This window comes from Antechinus flavipes, chromosome 3 (genome assembly GCF_016432865.1).
Source record: "Antechinus flavipes isolate AdamAnt ecotype Samford, QLD, Australia chromosome 3, AdamAnt_v2, whole genome shotgun sequence".
Taxonomy (NCBI): Eukaryota; Metazoa; Chordata; class Mammalia; order Dasyuromorphia; family Dasyuridae; genus Antechinus; species Antechinus flavipes.
Genome location: NC_067400.1, coordinates 434598180 through 434618362, shown reverse-complemented (window position 1 = coordinate 434618362; position 20183 = coordinate 434598180). Strand labels below are relative to the sequence as shown.

The window sequence follows — 20183 nt, the reverse complement described above, 5'->3', positions numbered from 1 at the left end:
TCTTATTAAATGAAAAGCTATAATTCAAAAATAAATAAGTAAAAGAAAGCTAGTTAAGTCTTCATTCAAATCATTGATTAAAATGTTGATCATCTCAGTTTACAATGATATTTTACTGTTCTGAATTCTTATTATACTCATTGCTGTTCCACTCATTTTGTTCACAGGAGACAATGTTGTTTATTGGTATTTAATCTTTTTATGTGCTTTTTGTCTTTTGTTGCTGAATCATTTCAGCCATGCCCAACTCTTCATGACTCCATTTTGGCTTTTTTGGCAAAGATACTACAGTAATTTGCCATTTATTTCTCTAGCTCATTTTATAGATGAGGAAACTTGGGCAAATGGGGTTAAGTGCCTCATACAGGGTCTTACAGTGTCTGAGGCCAGATTTGAACTCATGAAAATGGGTCTTCCTGATTCCAAGCCCAATGCTCTATCCATTGTGCCACCTAGCTGAGTATATCTTATTTACCAATTATAGTATAAGCTCCTTTAAGTTTTTTTTGGGGGTATTTTACATCATTTGTATTGCCTAGCACAAAGCATAGGGCTAAGTGCTTTATAAATATTACCTCATTTAATCCTTTCAACACTTCCAGACAGGAGCTATTAGGATCTCTCTCTTTTTTTTTTTTTTTGCTGAGGCAAATGGGGTTAAGTGACTCACCCAGGTTCACACAGCTAGAAAGTATTAAGTGTCTGAGGCTGGATTTGAACTCGAGTCTTCCTGACTCTATCCACTCTATCCACTGTACCATCTAGCTGCCCCTTAGGATTCCCATTTTACAGCAACTGAGACAAACAGAAGAAGTTAAGAGATTGGCCCCAGCATCATAAAGCTAGGATCTAATGTTGAATTTGAATTCAAGTCTCCTTGACTCTAGGTCCCCACACTCTATACACAATACTACTTAGCTGCCTATATAGTGGAAGCAATAATATCAGTTGACTGAATGATTAGTGACTACAGTCTTTAACTTTCAAATCAGTAATGCTTTTTCTGAGTTAATTTGCACACTCACAATTTCAAATACACATTGTACATTGTAAAAAAAAATTAAACATTAATTTAGGGAAGATCTCTTCCAGGAATATCATAACTACTATGATAACATCCCCTCCATATACATATTCATAGATACATACATACATTTATTGCTTATTATGTGCCACTTAGCACTGTGTTAATTCATCATTATTATCTCATTTGATTCTCACAACAATGTTGGAAGGTAAGTACTATGATTATCCCTATTTTATAACTAAGGAAATTGAGGCAGCTGTCTGGGTCACAGGTACCAAGGATCTTAAGCCAGATATGAAAGAAGACTCTAGGCTCATCACTTTATCCACAGCATTACTTAGCTGGCCTTTAGTTAGTTGTTAGTTATAACTATTATTACTGTAATGACTTTTCCATTTATGGCTAAAAGTAATTTTCAAACTGACCCCATTTCTATAAGCACCTTAGAAGGGCAGTACTGTGTAGTGGAGAGAGCTGGCTTCTTGCCAGAAATATTTGGGGCCAAGTCCTACTTTTGACACATATTAACTGGGTGACTTTGGACAGGTCAATTATCCTTTCAGTCCTTTGGCAATTATTGAAGACTAAGTTGCTGAAAAGGTGCTGACATCTATTAGTAGAAGGCATTTCTTCTTTTGAAAGTTCTTTTTAACAATGAAATCACAAACATGATTTTAAAAGTATATCTCTAGTGACCTTCCATAGTATTATGAAGAAATGTGCTAGTTATTTATTCTGTATGTGTGTTCATATACAGGTAAATATCACATATCTTGTACAAGAGAAATGTAAAGAGGTTTCTAATTCACATTATACATAATTTTTCCTGGCTAGGGACTGTAACTATAAAGTTAAAGTTTAATTAAATGTAGTAAAATATAAATTACATATAATTTATAACTTAAAGCAAATAGTATATACTTATATAAAATAATTTAACATAAATATGGAATGTTAATTAAAATAATAGCATAATAAATTTTGTTATATATGAATTACACATAATATTGTTTATTATTAATTATATGACTTGTTTACTATATTATACTTAATTTTAAATTCACCAGAAAACTATTCTTCCCAGGAAATTAGGAAATATTTACTAAAATCTATCTTACTGACTACTTCAAACAGATGTACATAAACAAGTTGCCCTTCCTAGGCTTTTAAAGTGAACTTTTACCTTGGTACAAACAATCTAGATTTTGATATAATGGCTTTTACTTTCAGCAACTGTTTCAGACAAGAAATGCAAACACTGTCTATTTCCCAGAAACCTAGGAACAAATTGTTCACTGCCTGTTGCCACATAAAATGACTCATTCTATTGCTACAGCAACTTGGAGGCTGCAAGGCAGGTGAAACTTCTCTATTATTTTAACACATGAGGAAATCCATTAATAAAACATGGGAAACAAATAGTACAGAAGAATTGTTAATCTTATTATAGTGCTCAGTTGCCCCTCTTGATGTAGATTCAAAATGAACAAATTTAATCAAATACATTTGACTAGAATATAAAATTCAAGCAGAAGTCATGCTAGTCTCTTAAGAAACCTGCCTTCCTAGCCCCAGGCTGGCATAGTGACCCTCACAGTCAAAATGGAACGAAGCCATCGGCATTCATCAGACATTTTCTGACAGATTAGAAATGCCATCTTTCACATGTACTGCCCATACAGATACTTAGTAATTAAAAATGTCAAAGTTTGCTGTGATTGCAGTCCCAGCTTCTGAGCAAAGACAACCTTCTCCTCCTCCCCCTCCGACTCCTCCGACTTTTGTGATACATTTTAGGAAGTTTACTTCCATCTACTACACTTTGTACTCAAGTTTCATATTTATTTAATTATGCTGTTATCTACTCAATGACAACTGCGCGTGGGAATAGGGAAGTATCAGGAGTGAGAAACCATTGATTATGACCTAAAACAGTCTTTAACCAGGCCTTAGCTTGAACCCTATCCTTGGCCAGAAATTTTTATGGATCTTTCCAACTTAAATTTTTTTTTAAAGTTTTCCACAGAAAAGTATACTGTATGCTGAAATAGGCCAAGCTAGAGATAGGCTGAAATATATATTTTTTCTATTAATTTTTTTTCTGAGCTGCGAGAAATCCAAGACCGTTTCATCTGAATCCTATCCTAAAGGCTATTAACAGAAGCTCTTGGTTTAATTAGACTATTTATCAAGAGAAGCAAATCAGGATTGTATTTTATGTATTGTTTCTTTAATTAAAATACGCAAGGCAAAGTCTTCTTTTGCTGATAGAGATGGTAATGTATAGCAGCTAATTCATATTCTCTAAATGGAGAGCTATAAGGTTCCTGAGAGGGCATGTGGTCCAAGTCCCTCATTTTCCATAAGGGGAAACTGAGACCCGGACAAGTGACTTGCCCACTCCACAGCTCTGTGAGCGTGATAGAAGAACAATTCAGGCTGAGTCTGTTTCCAAATCTTACACTTTTCCCTTTCTCCCAAATTGGCTGCAGAGGCTTTATAATAACATTTATTGTCAGTAAGTGGTAACTTCTCTGTGTTTTGGCTCCCCCTGGGGGTTTAAACATCTCTTTCCTATGATTAATTTTGACCAGAAGTTGAGCGAGGTAAAAGAAAGACATTGTATAGTGGATGGAAGAAAAGTTAGAAGAGACTGGGAAAAAAAAAATTTATTTTACTTGCCCATTTGTCCATTTCTCCTGACTTGTTCTTATATGACCATCAAGCTCTTACAGCTCTAACATTCTATGAAAATCTTCATATAATAAACATGCATTTATTCTTACCCTTTCTCCAAGGTTCAGTTTAAATACCAACAACTGGTAAATCTGCATTCAGTCTATGCCCCTTATTCCACAGATAAGGAGAATTAGGTCCAAAAAGATTAAGTGATTTGCTTAGCTACTAAACAAATGAGTTAAGACCTAGTGTCTAGGTTTGCCAGCTTCTATTTGATTGCTACACTTTCATCATCCCATCCCTATTCCCTTAATTCACAGGAAAGAATAATATACTGTAACAACAGATTTAAAAAACCCCATTCATAGTGATGATTCTGGAGTTAGCAATGGATAGAGTAGCAATCCAGGAATCAGGAGATCCCACATTCAAATCTCACCTCAGACACTTAATACTTTCAAGCTGTGTGAAAACAGGCAAGTCACTTAATCCTGAATCTCTTTAAAAAATAGTGATCTTGTAGCTAGAAGCACATAGGTGATGCAGTGGTTAAAACACTGGGCCTGGACTCAGGAGGATCTGGATTTGAAAGTGAATTCAGAAGCTTGGGTGAATTTAGGTGACACTGAATATGAATTTAGCTGACTGGGCCAGTTCCTTAGGCTGTCTGCCTCTGTTTTCTGAATGTAAAATGTGAATAATAATAATACTTGCCTCCCAGGGTTGTTGTGATGATAAAATGAGATAATATTTCTAAAGCACTTAGTACAGTGTCTGGTATATAGTAGGTCTTGAATAAATATTTATTTCCTTCCTGCAAAAAATAAAAAAAATTGTGATGATTCTGGCTTAAGTGTTTTTCATTGGCTTTCATACTTTCTAGTATATATATTTCCTAGTGGTTCTCATTATTTATGAAACACTTTAAAAAGGGAGGAGAATAAAAATGAATTATCCAGGATAAACTGAGAATCAATATTATGCTTATATTTTAATAAGGCAGATTACATAACATCTCCAACACATACATACATACACATATAAAATATGTACATAGATCAATAATACGACTATTTTCAGAACCAAATCAATATGGTTAGTTTACATATACTTAACAAAATTAATGACAATGAGATGCTTATGCTATGTACTGATCCATAAAATTGTGTATTCATATCTCATACTCAAGACAGTCTAAACAAGTTTTATTTTATGTCAGGAGAGTAGTAAATATTTTATATCCATAGTAAATAACTCAAGAATGTCAAACATGAACAATTTATAAAATACTGTTTATACTGAGTAAAATGTGCCTTGATAAATCCATAGAAGCATATTCCATATCCATGCCAACAAAAAAGAAAAAAAATTCTTGTTACATTATTAAGCCTTATTGTTTACAGAAGAAAAATCAACTATAGTTCCCAAATTATCTTCAATAATGGAAATAGTTTCCTTTCTTTAGGCTCAAGTTTCTTCAAACTTTCTTCAGCTCAAATATCATCTTCTCATTAAAGCATTTCCTGGTCATCCCAGGTAGAAGTGTTCTTTACCTTTTCTGAACTCCTGATGAGCTTCTGTACTGTTTTTATATCTCATTTTGCTGTAGCCTGTAGAACTTCAAATCTATCCTCACAACTTCTATTTTTTTCCTCTCACCCCTTTCCATATCTTTTTTAAAACTGAAACTTAACTTTCTTCTAAGGAGAACACCAGATCCCTCACAACACTTTCTTAGAGAAAGGGTCGACAAACTCCTTGCTACCTTGTGTTAATTCCAGAGAAACAAGATAACAGAAGGGAAAATAAGATTACAGAAAACATAGTATAAGATCCAAATCGTTATATTATTTGCTTAGAGAGCATTTAGGATGAAACTGAAAGGAGGACAGTAAACAAGTGATAAACTTAAAAGACACAAGATTTTTACTTTTAAAAAATTCTTTCTCATCAATGACATGGTGCTACTACATTTATATTCCAACATCACAATCCTCGAAGTATTGCATGAGTAACTAGACATGACCCCAAAGAAAACAATGAGAGGAAAAACTGCTAGCTGGGTTGAAACAGTTTTGAGGATGCTGAAAGATCAACTTGCAAGTTATCTTAAGAAGACAAGCTGGGAAGGCAGAATGGACTTCATTATTAACCCCCAAAAAGGTAATAAGGGGAAATATTACTAATTATTGAGATATATACTTATTTTCCCACTTCTATAAAATCTTCAGGGGGCATCTTGTTGAAGGTATAAAAAGGAACAAGAGGATTTCATAAATAACATTCTACAGCAGACCATATATTTACAGATACACAATTCTCTGAAAAGTACAGAGTATACAAAATTTCATTGTGTTTATTGTTCACTAACTAGGGGAAAAAACATGTGATTTGGTAGAGAAAAATGCTGCTTTAATTGCTATGTTCCAACAAGGAGCTGCCCATGCCTGTCAAAATCAAACAAAATGAGTATTTGCAAGAAGACTTTGCAAAATTTAAAAACATAGATAATTTTGTTCATCCTTCCTGAGTAGTAATATGAAGCAAGGGATAAAAGAGGAATATTTGTACTTGCCAAATGTGTTTGGACACTGTCATAAAGAATGTCCACACATAAAGAATCCAAATGGGTGATGAAGTCTTCTAGATGCTCCTATTTTTGGATGACATTGTTTTGATTGCTTCAAACCCTAGAACATCATAGAACCTCATAAGTGAGATCCACAATCAGTCTAAAAGTTTAGCCTAATTGTCCACAGAAGAAGAAAAAAAATCTAAATGAATAAAGAATATCTATTGTCCAGAATGTGATGAGTTGACAACCCATTGAGTTATTATATGAGTACATAAATATGCACATATATATAAAGATATGTGTGTTTACATATGATATCTAGGACAGACATCTGAGATGAATAACAAATCTAGGAAGGAAATAGACTCATGTACTCCTTTTGATAACAACTTCTTTGAAACAGAGGCCTGCCTTTTAAAAATATCAATATTCAATGATCTTACTAGCTACACTTAATGGGAAGTCACAGTTTTTGAGGAAATAAAGTATACACAGGCTGTAGCATGTTGCCAATAGAGTTATGTAGGAAAAATGGCATTCAGGATCATTGAAGATGTAAGTCCAGTGAAGGAGTTAAGTTGGTCATGTAGTAAGTAAGTAAAAGGAATTATCAATGTATAAAACATGTTCTTTACTGGTCAATCTATGAAATGTTCAAATAATCTAGAGCAAGGAGTGTTAACTTGGGTTCCAGAGACCTTCAAGAGATCTATGGACAGATTTCAGGGGTCTTTAAAGTTGGTTGGAGAAAAAAATTACCTCTTCAACATAATTGTTTTCCTTTGAAATCCTATTTTATTTTATGCATTTAAGAATATTGTTCTATGAAGGAGGCTGTAGATTTTATCAGACTGCCATCTCTATGACCCTAGATTCATTAAATCCAGTAAATCCATAACCACATCCTGGGAAGTGTTATCATAAAAACACATTTATCATAAAATTCCTGTCTCCCTTCTGTCCTGCTACTATTTCTGACCTCTGATCCTTGGTACCTACCATCTCATTCCTCCCTCCAGTTCTTGGACTGTTAAGCATCACTACTGAAATTCAAAAAATTTATATATCACAAGATCTAGAGTTGGAAAAGATTTTGGAGCTCATCTAATTTAATTCTCTCAGTTTAAAAATGAAGAAATCAAGTTTCAGGAACTAATAATGCAAGTTAAGTAAATCACTACTTGTGATTCAAACCCAGATCCTGTGACTCCAAATATACTCTCAGACTACATCATGCTGCTATAAATTTTTGCATAATATTATTTGGTGCTCAATGCTGCTCAGAAAGTCTTCTTTTAATTTTTATTAAATCCTATTTTACTACTTATGGAGTTCATACTTTTCCTTTTTCTTCCTCAAATATTGAACCTCATCTTATCCCAACTCCCAACATCCTGTAGATGATCCTTTTTGTTATTTCATTAGAACTCATCAAATTCTTCCTTCTCCTCCAGACTTCTTCGCATTTTTTTTTCTTTCCTTCCTGTCTCAGAGGAAAAGGAACCCAACTTTTGGCAAAAGGAAATCCTTTTATCTCTTCCGTAATCTCATCCCTTCTTCCTCCTTCAGGAAACGTATTCTAGCTATCATTCACTCACTTTCATACATCTCCTCTTTTTCTTTCCATTTTTTTTCTTTCTAGCTGTCAAAATACATGATCAAGATTCTGCTATTCTTAAAAAAATTTTCTTTGAAAATTCCACCTTATCCAGTTTAATGTCACATTTCTTTCTCCCATTTATGACCATTCTTCTCCATTCATCCTTTTAAATTAAACACACACACATATTGATATATTTTGTCTTTATATCGCTTTCATTTGGGCAGTGAGGTGGTCAATAGATAGAATGCTGGGCCTGGAATCTGGCCTCAGACTCTTATTAGCTTTGTGACCCTGGGCTAGAAAGGAAAAAAAAAAAAAATTTGATCAATGTCTTAAGTTCTAGTGAAATACTTCCTTCTCCTTCAAACTTCTTAGCATTTTCTTTACTTTCCTTCCTGTCTATACTCCTCTCCTTTCTTAGAGAATCATCCCTTATAATAAAACATTTTTTTAAAAAGAGGAAAAAAGTCAGAGTAGCAAAGCCAAACAATATGTCAAGTTGAATGAAATGTGCATTGTTTCATATCCAGTTTTTCCTCCCAACCTTTGTAAAAAGGAAGAAGCATTTTCTCAACTCTTCTGTAGAGATAATGTTGGTCAATAGAGAGATACTGTATTTAATTTCATTTTGTTGTTGTTTCTATTTACATTATTGCAATCATTGTGTATACTGTTTTGTTGGTTATGATTACTTCAGTATGCATCAATTCATATGACTCTTCCATGGCCCAACTTCTTAAAAAAAGTTTTCTTTACCCAGCGCCTATACTTTCCCATCATACACTCCTTAACTCCTTGTAATCTGGTTTACATCTTCACTACTGTAATGAAACTACCTATTAAAATTCAAATAAATACTAAATCTTCAAATACAATTTGTTTTTAAAGTAGGTTTTTTCTGTCACTTCTCTGTAGCATTTGACATTGTTGACTGTGATATTCCTGAGGATAGCCTCTCTTTTTTTGACTTTAAAGACCCCTAAGTTTCCTGGTTCTTCTCTTAACTCTGAGCCTTTTCTACTTATTCCCTTCCTAAATCTTTAAGATGGTAATTTCCTATGAATCTCTCCTTAGTCTTCTCTTAAACTTTATCTCAACCAATATTATTCCCTCTCATGCCTTCAATTCTCACCTCTAAGCAAATAATTTGCAAATCTCTGCACTTGAACTCAAGCACTTCAGACCAACAAGAATATCTGGAATAATGGAAAATGTAATGTCTTTGGGGTCATAGGTTTGGAGTTATAACCTCTACTCTGTTCTTAACAAGTTGTATATCTCTAGACAAGCCATTTTCAACTTCAATTTCCTCATCTTAAAATGACAGGTTTGGAGTACATAATTTCCAAGGTCTCTGCTCTAAATGTATGATCCTATAAACCACTCATCTAATCTTTCTTGTTTCAGACAAGGGTTTTCTTTGACTCTTCAATCTCCTTCCTCTCAATCAATCACCAAGTCCAGTTGGTACTACTTCAATTAAATTCAGCTTATCGAACATTTGTTAAGCTCTTACAATGAACAGTTAATTCAGAATATTCATTGGAAGATCAAATACTGAAACTAACTGACATAATGGCCACATGAGGAGAAAAAAGAACTCATTGGAAAAGACCCTGATGTTGGCAAAGATTCAAGGCAAAAGATTCAAGGGATGGCAGAAGATGAGAAAGACTATTAGTGTCTTGGAAACAATGAATATGAACTTGGACAAAACTTAGGAGCTAGTGGAAGATAAAAGGTCCACGAGGTCATGAAGAATCACAATTTAACAACAATAATAAAAAATTGGGCAAGGCCCTAGAGTTAGGACAAAATTGTTTCTAACTTCTAGGAGCTTATATTCCCCATGAGCTATTTAATATGTAAACAGAAAAGAAAATATAAAATAATTTGAGGTGAGGGGAAAGAATTCTAATAGATAGGAAAGAATCAGGAAATATCAAATGACTTTTTATCCCATTCAGACTTCTCATATTGATGAGGGGAACCCTAAAACACACACACACACACACACACACACACACACACACTCTCTTTCTCAGACTTTGGGGGGAAAGCTTGAGAAACTCCCTTAGAGAAGCTCTCCCCTGAGAGACCTGCCCCAGGGAATCAAGACAAAGTGGTTTCATTCTGTTATCTGGGTGGGATTAATTGAGTCCAGGACCACTCCTACTTAGCCAGAGCTGGAGATTGAGATTTCTATCTAACCCTATTGAGTTGGAGATTAGTCCAGGATCTCATTTAATTAGAAGATTCTCTATTCTGATTTCAATTCAAATTGCTCCCAGCTCCCACCAAGAGCTGCCCATATTACAAGTTTCCTTCAGCTCAATTCCTTGCAGAGGGCCAAAAACAGGAATCTTGCCAAGGAACCTTTCTCTCTCTCCTTGGCATAGCTGCAGCCCTCTGCCCCCTGAAAAGACATTCTCTTTTCAGCATTACTCCTTCTTTATCTCTCTCACCTATTTCCCTAATAGGACCTTATATATCTCTTTGTTGGAATTTCTTTGCTAGAGCTTTACTTTTCTATTGGGACCTTGCCACTTGGAAGTCAGTTTTTCCTAGCAAAGGCTAACTTCCCAATGCCAAGTGCCAATAAACTTCTTTTACCAGTCTAACTTTTCAGGTTTGTAAATTAATTTACAAAAGACCTGCACTGACCAGAAGGAGGTTCCCACAACTCCCTGCCCTGTGCTGAACCAACCTCATCATTTTTGGCTCCCTGACCAGGAATGCAGGGGAGCTGAACTTCATCAATATCCCTATATATGTGTGTATATAATATACACACACACATATATATGTATTATAATATATAATATAATATAAAATATATATATGATATATATATATATATATTTTGCTTACATATTTTATATTATAATAACCATTCAGGATTTTAGTCTTCTCATGTTTAAAATGAAAAAGTTGGGCTGGATTATCCTTAAGGTTTCTGTTTAAAAATTCCCAGTTTAATACTATCCTGCCATTTGGCTAAGGGTTAGGAGAGATATGCAAAGAAGCTAGATTTGTTGGGATATGATAGAGGGAAAGAAAAGGGAAGGCAAAAAGATTTAAGGTCATAATCTGCCAAAGCACTCCCAATTTTAATAAAATAAATAAGGCCCTCTTTCCACCCATATTATATTTAAAATCTTATTTTGATTCAAGTGCTTTAGATATCTAATTACAGAAAAATATTATGATTCCTTTTATTTACATATTTCAAAAAATGTAAAACCATTGATATATAGTTAAAAAGAATAAAATATTCAGCCCAACAGCTCATATTTACATAGTAATTTACTATATAAAGTATTTACTTCCAACTATGATATGAAGTAGACAGTATAAGTATCTCCATTTTACAATTTGAAGGCTCAATGAAATTAAAACATCTTGTCCAGGATCCTCTGGCAAATATAGAGCCAGGATCCAAATTGAGATCTTTTTAGTCATGTCCAATGAATGCTCTTTTCTCTATATCTCACAAGTGTAAAAGTTAGAACTATGAGGAAAAAAACAGGAAGTCTTTTTTATTTAGTTAGTTTGTTCAGTACAAGGAAGAACACTACCACTCAGAATTATTTTAAAATGGAACACGTTGCTTTGTTAGTTAATAAATTGTCTTTTGAAAAAGGTGGTCAAGCAGAGGTTGGACTGTCAGGGATGTTGTAAAGGGCATTTTTAAATTAGTTGAGAGTTTGTCTTAATTGGCAGGTAAGGTCTCTTCCAATCCTGAGATTTTCTGATCTAATGATTAGAACCCATTTATGCAGCAATCTACTCCTATTTGCAATTTCTTACAAGATTCTTGAAAAATAGATAGGTCAGAGATATAATTATCTACATAACAGTCAAACTTTCTATGAGTTCATTAGAAGACATTTAAGAAATAATTTTATGCAATATTACCTCGACATTCCTTTTGCTTCATAATATTTGTGATAATTAAATATTCACAGACTGATAAATCAAGGAATAACTGTTTAAGGACCTGTTAAATTTTTTAAAATGAGTCATGGACCGAATTCTAAGTGCTTCAAGATTCTATCAACTGATGCTTCAAGTTGGTGCTTCAAAGGGTTAATGTAATGTTCTCATAACAATCTTGGATTTTCAGTGAAATTAAATAAAACTGTTCCCTTTTGAAAGTCACAAGCAAATGAGGAGAAGTGATCCTCAGTGTATATATTTCCTTAAATGTGAACAAAGGCAAAGGGCATGTCATGTTTTAAATATTTCCTATTTGGTAGCTAGCCAGGCTTTTTAATGAGACCCTTTCTCCCCTTGTCCTCCTTCCCCATTACTTTCCTTAATATGTGAATTTTTTTTCTGCTTCCTATCTGCAGTACAGGCAATGTCTATCTTGCAAAGGACTAATATTTGAAGCTCCAAGAGTTGGGACCCGTTTTCTGGAAGAGTTCTAGAGGGAAGAGGAAGAATTAGAAAAAAAACAAAACAAAACAAACAAACAAACAAACAAACAAAAAAAAAACAAAACAAAAAGGATCTGAAGATAGAGGGGAAAGGAATGGGAAAGAATAGGAAAAAAGGACTAGGGGGAGAAGTAACAAGAATAAAAAGAGAAAAAGAAGATAGGACAATTGAAAGTGAAGGCAAAGAAAGATAAATAAGAGAGAAAGGAATATAATGGTAAGACAAGAAGGAAGTGAATAAGAAAATGGAATAAGTTGTTTTGTTATATTTGGGGATAAAAAAAATTGTTTCTTAAATCTGGGTCCTTGAAAGCATTATCAGGTTCAAGAATCCAGGTGATAGAGTTTTTGAGGATAAGATTAGAATTCTCAAGGAGGTAAATAAGGGGAAATAAATTAAGTGCTAATTTCAGCTCTTTTACTGTCTTCAGGCCTCTCCACCCCCAAACAAAAATAGTTTCTTTCTATATCATGTCCAACCTCTGCATTCCAATTCTGTCCTCCATCCCTTCAAAGGCTGTAGCAATATGGTGCTGGTGAGAGATGTTTCTAGAGTCAGTACATTTTATTTTTTTGCCATATATTATGTAACACCTTTCCATAGGGACAATTAGGCAAGTCCATTAATGCTAAATGATCTCATGCAAAACAAATGTTATATAGCTGCAATCATTTCGTTATTGATGCAAAAAATTTCTGACATCCTGAATGTAGTCAGCCAAAACATCATGGGGTGGTTACTCTTTCATGCCTCAGGCTTCTATTTTTTCCCCTGACTTACATAAAATTATCAGATTTTATAATTTTATAAAAGATTATATACTTTTATAATCCATGCTAGCCACATCTGTGCCTATACCAATTCATTTGGACCCTACTACTTATACACATTCCCTTCTCTCCTCCCTCCTCAAAAGCCCTTACTTGATCTGCTCATCTCTATTAATTCTTGTCCCATATCTTTCTCCTGCTTTTTGTGGATAAACTCCTTGAGATCATCTAAAACAGATACATCTACTTCTGTTCATTTCACTCTCTTCTCAAATCTCTACAATTTAGTTTGCAGTTTCATCAGTAAACCAAAACTGTTCTCTACAAAGTACCAACGGTCTCTTAATCACCAAATTTAATCCTCATTCTAAACCTCTGACACTGACAACTATCCTTTTCTCTCTGAAAATCTCTTTTCCTAAGTTTTTGGGACACTACATTCTTCTGTTTCTTTTTTTACCTATTTGATTATTTCTCAATCTTGGGCTGCACCTTCATTCAGATAACACATACTAACCACAAGTACCTCACAGGGACATTTGTAATGCTCTGGCTAGGATCTCTTCTCTTCTCCTGATATACTACTTCATGACCATACATGTCCTGTAGAAATCCTGAACTCATTATTTTTTATTCCAAACACTTCCCCTTTCTCTTGTACCACTGAAGATCAGACCACCATCCTTTCAATCTCCTATTCTTTCAAATTAAGTGTTATCCTTGACTCTTTACTCTTTCTCAATCTCCACCCCATCTCCAATCTGGTGCAAAGGCTTGTTGATTTTATTTTTCTAACATCTTTTGAATATATCTCCTCTTCTCTGATAGTGAACCATTTCATTGAAGGTGAGGAATCATTTCCTCATGTATGAATTATTGCAATAGCCTTCTGGTTTACCTGCCTGCCACTAGTCTCAACCCATTCTAATCCATCTTCTGCTAAGCTCTCAAAGTGATTTTCCTGAATTGAAGTTCAGTCATGTTTCCTTCCCCACTTTAAACTCCAGAAGCTTCCCATCATCTCCAGCATCTAAAAAATAAAATCCTCTGACATTTAAAGGTCTTTGTAACTGAGCCTCTATCCCACCTTAACAGTTTTATTACACCCCTGCAGCACCCCAATCATACTCTTCAAGTCAATGTCACTGACCTTCCTCCTTTTCCATCTTCCAGCTCTAAGCATTTTAAATGGCATGAAATGTTCTCCACCTTCATCTCCATCTACTGACTCCATACTTAATAATTTATCCACTGCATCACCTAGCTGTAATTCACTTATTCCCATTTTGCCTCAGTTCCTCATCTGTAAAATGGGACATACTGGAAAAGAAGATGACAACTAACTCCGATATCTTTGCCAAGAAAACCTCATGGACAAAAAGAGAGTCATGTAGAGTTGAATATGACTCGCCAAAACCACCAACATCTATAACGACAACAATGTTGATAAACTTCTCAAAAAATTTTAAAAGTATTCTATTATAAATAAAGTCAATCCCAATCAACAAAATAAAACATAAAAAGTTAACAAAATGAAGATAACTCATAATGATTTCATTATATTACTCATGATATCATTATATGATATGAAGAGATTAGACTGGACAAATGACCCTATAATCAAGAGATCTTGTGGACTGCCAAACACAGAATTCACAAAGCACTATCCAAAATAATGGCAGGGAATCTATCTTAGTCACTGGTCACGAGTTGAGCAAGGAAGAAAGGTGCATAATCTTGAGTGTTGCACTGCTTATCATGAAGAAAAACCTATGGTTTGGGAAGGGATATTTGGGTCATAGCTGGAAGGGATCTTTGAAATCAGCTAGTTCCAAGAGCCTTATTTTAGATATGAAATAAATGAGGCTCAAAGAAGTTAGAATCAAGAAGGCACAGCCAGGATCCTCTTGACTCCAGGTTCATCATCTTTCCTTTCATCCATCCCATCAAAAGGGCACATAATCTTAGTTAATATAGAGCTTTTTGTAGATAAATAACTGTACTTGGATAGAAAGAAGGCCCCACAGATTTTTGGATGAAAGTAGTGGGAAGTAAAGGGACTGTTGATTTTTTGTGATGTATCAGATGAAATCACCCCACTTGAGGGTGTTCATTCATTTACTCTTGGGTAATGGCAACTAGGAAGAATTTTACTGAGAAAGGAAGACAGGCAGAGCCTAAAGGGTCAAACCCACCTTCGTAAGGGCTAGATTTTTCTAGGTATAGATAGAGTTGTGGTAGTCAGAAGGCGATGAGAACTATGATTGTTGCTAAAGCAGAGTTGATTAGGATCAGGTTAATTATTTTTCTCTGGTTTTATCCAGAACTTAATGATTGGAAATCAATAGTACTAATTATACTAGAAATACCCAATGGTTAAGTTTGATTTTTAGACGTGCTAGAGGTGTTTTCCTCATGTCTTTGTCCAAAGGTAGGAAAAAAGGTACCTGAAGCAAATTGTGGAATACAGCACCTTTCTAGTGGCTTGAATTTCATAAATTTCAGATTTTCAGACTGGAAATAACTTTAAGAATCATCAGGTTTATGCTTCTAGTTTTACTGATGAAAAAACTAATATCCAGAGAAGCTGATAATACCCCAAGTGGAGAATATGTGAATCAGGTTTATGCTTCTAGTTTTGCTAATGAAAAAATTAATATCTAAAGAGGCTAAGAATACTCCAAGTGAAGAATATTAAAGCAAAGATCCACAGGGCAAATCTAAATAAATGATAGTGTGGTGGATATGGCAATCATGAATTTTGTCATTCTAAAATATTTGGAAGTTTTTGTGGTAAGTAGTGGCAGAGACTCGAGGTGGGAGGCAAAGAGCTGAGAAATGCAGCTTTGCTCCAGGTTTAAGACCATGTAGGCACCGCCTCTATTTTAGAGGTGAATATTAATGTTTCAGTTGATTTGACTCCTGTTCAAGTTCTGTCACTTCTTAACCTCTCACTTTTCTTGCCCACCTCAAACAAATGTCCCACATTTCAGTCTGCATTTGTAGACTCAAGGGCTTACATAAACTTTTAAAGGCTGAAGCTTGGAGTCTGACTGCATATTGTCTAGTTTGCCAGTAAATTTGAAACAGGGCTTAACTATCACAGAATGACATTGAAAATTCAGGAACTCTCTTGTGTAATCACTTTATTTTGATTAAAAAAAAAAGTTGCAAGAAAACAGGCTGTTCTAGTTTTGTTTTCAAGTCCTGGAATTTTTCAACAATAATACTTCTAAATTGTAGTGTTTCCCAAATCTTCTCCTCCCATACTCACTTCCCCCAGAAAACAACCCCACTTTAGGTCTGTTTCTAAAGCAAACATTTCTTTTACCACAAGTTCAGTGGTATGGATCCTATGTGCTTGAGTTATTTTGGGAAGTGCTCTTTACTGATTCTGCTGGGTTGGTTTAGCTGTGCTGAGTTTTTCAATCCTCTGTTCCCTTGTCTATGGTCCAAATGGATAAAGAGCAGTTTTGCCTCCCACTCCATTTCCTGATGTTCACAAAGAAAGGCAATTGCTCTCCTCTCCAAATTTCCCCTTTAGACAATTTCAGCAAAAAATGCACAACTTCCTCCTTTCCTTCCTAATTCTCTTTTAATCTGAACTGTTAGGCAGTCTTCCCCATTGATCCATTAGACCTACCAAGATTATGGGTGCCCACTTCTGCAGGGGAAGAAATGCCGTAAGGAGTGACAGCATACACCTGAACCAGAGTGGTACAGATTTCTGACAAGCTCCTGGAGAACCACTTGTGGAGGGAGGGGATTTAGGAGGAGTTTCAATGTTCAGGAATCACATCCTCCCCGCTTCCCCCCTCCCCCTCCTCCGGGGAATGTTTTTCAGTGCTCTGAAGAATCTGGTCAAGGGTTGTGTGTTCATCCCCTCCAGCCCGCTTTATAGGATTCTCTCTTGATCTCAGTGAGGATCTAGCCAGTCAGGCCTCATATCAAAACCTGCCTGAGCTAGCTCCTCAGCCTGTCTACCTGACTTAGGTCGCTGAGTCTGTATCTGTTATCTCTCTGCTGGTGTCTATTTGTCCATCCCTCTCCTCCCCCTCTTCCCTTCCGTTCCTTTCCCTGCTTCCCTCTCTCCTCCCTCCGTTCCTCTAATTCTCCTTTGCCTTCTCCCGCACCCTAGCAGTGCTCTAGTTTCTCCCCTTCCCCCCCTCCCCATTATCTCCAGTCCCCCTTGCCCTCCCGCGGTCTCTCTGCAGGGCCGGGAGAGCTGGACGGCTTACCAGCTGCGGTGAGGCCCAGCAGGAGCAGTAGGGTGGGGAGCGAAGCGACCACAGCTTCGGACATGACTGCGAGTCGGGTGCGCTGGTCCACGCGAGCGAACCAAGAACCTCCTCTGCAATCTGGCGGAGTGGATGAAATTGCGGGGGGCAGAGGGAGGCGGTGTTTGCCTGCCCCTCACAGAAATCCTGGATTCTTTACCGCAGCCCACTCCTGATCGTGACCCCCCAGTCGCTGTCACTGGAGGCAAACACTGCGTGGGGGGAGGGCCCCTTGCGGGGTGGGAAGAGCCTTGGCAAAGACCCTGTTTCTAGTCCCCCGGAAAAGCACCAGGGACTGGCCGGCTAGCTGCCTCTGCTCCCCGTAGCTTCTTTTGGCTCATAGAGGTCGCCAAGCGCCTCCTTTCTCAGGACCCCAGGGAAGACAGCAAGCTTGGGGGCTGGCCCCTTATACCTCCTCCCAGTGGGGAACTGGGAACTGCCCTTTTTTTTTTAGCTCTTTCCTTTTGGTTTTGCTTTGATCTCTGGAGGACAGTGGAGCTGGAGTAATTGAGGGGGCCCTGTTCAATCCTTACTTCCGGTGGTTAAGAGAATGAATCCAGTTTCAGCTGTTATTGTGACCCACTGTTCTAAATTAATGAACCCAACAGAGGAAAACATTCCGTTAAGGAGTAAAAAACGGAACCAAAACGTATTAGAACTACAAAGCTCACATTCAATGTGTTTCAATTTACGTTCTTGCCTAGATGCTGGGAATACAAGGACAAAGAAATAGTCACACTCCTGCCCTCAAAGAACTTTCATTCAATTGAAATATCAGCGAGAGAGACTTTGGAGATTCCTTCATTTTACAGATTCAATTACATTCAATAGATCTTTAGAGTACCTATTGTGTGCAAAATACTGTGCTGGGTGCGGACTTGGAAAGTTCTAGCGGTAAAGTTAATACTAAATTTGCCATATTTTCTCTATATTGTATTTTGCATATTTAAGTTTCATCTCTTGTAGGTCTGACAAATCATTGGAGTCTCATAACTGTAGAACCAAATCTCATACCAAGGGGTCATCTGGATGGATTTCAGGGGAAATATATGATTCAATATGTACTAGGGTATCCAGAAATTAGTTATTTTCACTAAATTTTGATTTCTTTTAAAAACCTTATACATTTTATTTTATTCACCAAATTATGAAAAGGAATACATAAAAAGTTTAAGAACTGCTCTAGGAAAACATCTCATTCCAATGAAGAATATTTTTCTTTTCACATAAATAAAGTCAGATCTAAACAATTGGAAAAATATCAATTGTATATGTGTAGACTAAGCTAATATAATAACAATGAAAATTCTGTTTAAATTAATTTGCTTATTCAGTGCCATGCTAATCAAATGACCAACAATACTTCCTAGAGCTAGAAAAAAATAACAACATTTATCTGGAAGAATAAAAGGTCAAGAATATGCAGGGAATTAATGAAAAAAAATGTAAAGGAAAATGGCCCATCCATACTGTGCCGTAAAACATATAAGATGGCAATCATCAAAACTATTTAGTACTGGCTAAGAAATAGACTGGTGAATCAGTGGAATAGGTAAGGTGCACAAGACACAGTAGTAAATGACTATAGTATATATTTTTTTATAAGCTGGAGAACTTCAGCTTCTTGGATAAGAATTCACTGTTTGACAAAATCTGCTTGGGAAACCTGGAAAATAATATGTCAGAAACTAGGCATAGAACAACATCTCACATTGTATATCAAAATAAGATCAAAATGGGTACATGATTTAGACATAAAGGGTGATACCATAAGAAAATTGGGAGAGCAAGGAATAGCTTACCTGTCAGATCTATGGAGAAGGGAAGTATTTATGATCAAACAAGAGCTAGAGAACAATATGAAATGCAAAATAGATACTTTTGTTACATTAAATGTAAAAGTTTTTGCACAAGCACAACCAATACAACCAAGGTTAGAAGAGAAGCAAAAGCTGGGAAACAATTTTTTGTAGCCAGTGTTTCTGATAAATGTCTCATTCTCAAATAGATAAAGAACTATGTCAAATTTATAAGAACTTAAGCCCTTCTTCAATTGATAAATGGTCAAAGGAGATGAACAGATACTTTTTAGATGAAGAAATTAAAGTTTTCTGTAGTCATATGAAAAAATGCTCTGAATCACTGTTGATTAGAGAAATGAAAATTAAAATAGCTGTGAGGAACAACCTCATACCTATCAGATTCATTAATATGATAGAAAAAGAAAATGATAAATGTTAGAGAAGATGTGGGAAACTTGGGACATGATTTATTGGTGGAGTTGTGAATTGATGTGAGTATTCTGGAAAGTAATTTGGAACTCTGCCCAATAGGCTATAAAACTGTCCATATCTTTTGATCCAGTAATAACACTACTAGGTCTATATTCCAAAGAGATCATAAATGAGGGATAAGGACTAGCATGTACAAAAATACTTACAGCGGTTCTTTTTTGTGGTAGCAAAGAACTGGAAAATAAAAGCATGCCCCAACGGGGACAATGGCTGAACAAGGAATGATGAGCAAGCAGATTTGAGAAAACCCTGCAAAGACGTACATGAACTGATGTTGACTGAAGTGAGAAGAACCAGGAGAATATTGTACACAGTAATAAGAATATTACATTATGATCAGCTATGATAGATTTAGTTCTCAGCAATACAATTATCCAAGACAGTTCCCAAAGATGAGATAGAAAATATATACAGAGAAAAAACTATTCAGTCTGAATGAAGGCTGAAGCATACCATTTTCACTTTTTTGGTGTTTTTTTTTTTTGTTTTGTTTTGTTTTTTCATTATCATGCTTT

At 35.7% G+C, this 20183-nt stretch overlaps 1 protein-coding gene across 1 annotated transcript in view; it reads right to left on the bottom strand.

Moving 5' to 3' along the window:
* The window catches only part of CD302 (CD302 molecule), a 49733-nt gene extending 31835 nt beyond the window's left edge, over window positions 1-17898 (bottom strand). The window contains exon 1 of the mRNA XM_051986299.1: window positions 17336-17898. Within this exon, the coding sequence (XP_051842259.1) occupies window positions 17336-17399 (64 nt within the window). The 5' untranslated portion in view covers window positions 17400-17898. The remainder of the gene's footprint in view (window positions 1-17335) is intronic.
* Between the last annotated feature and the right edge of the window lie 2285 nt (window positions 17899-20183).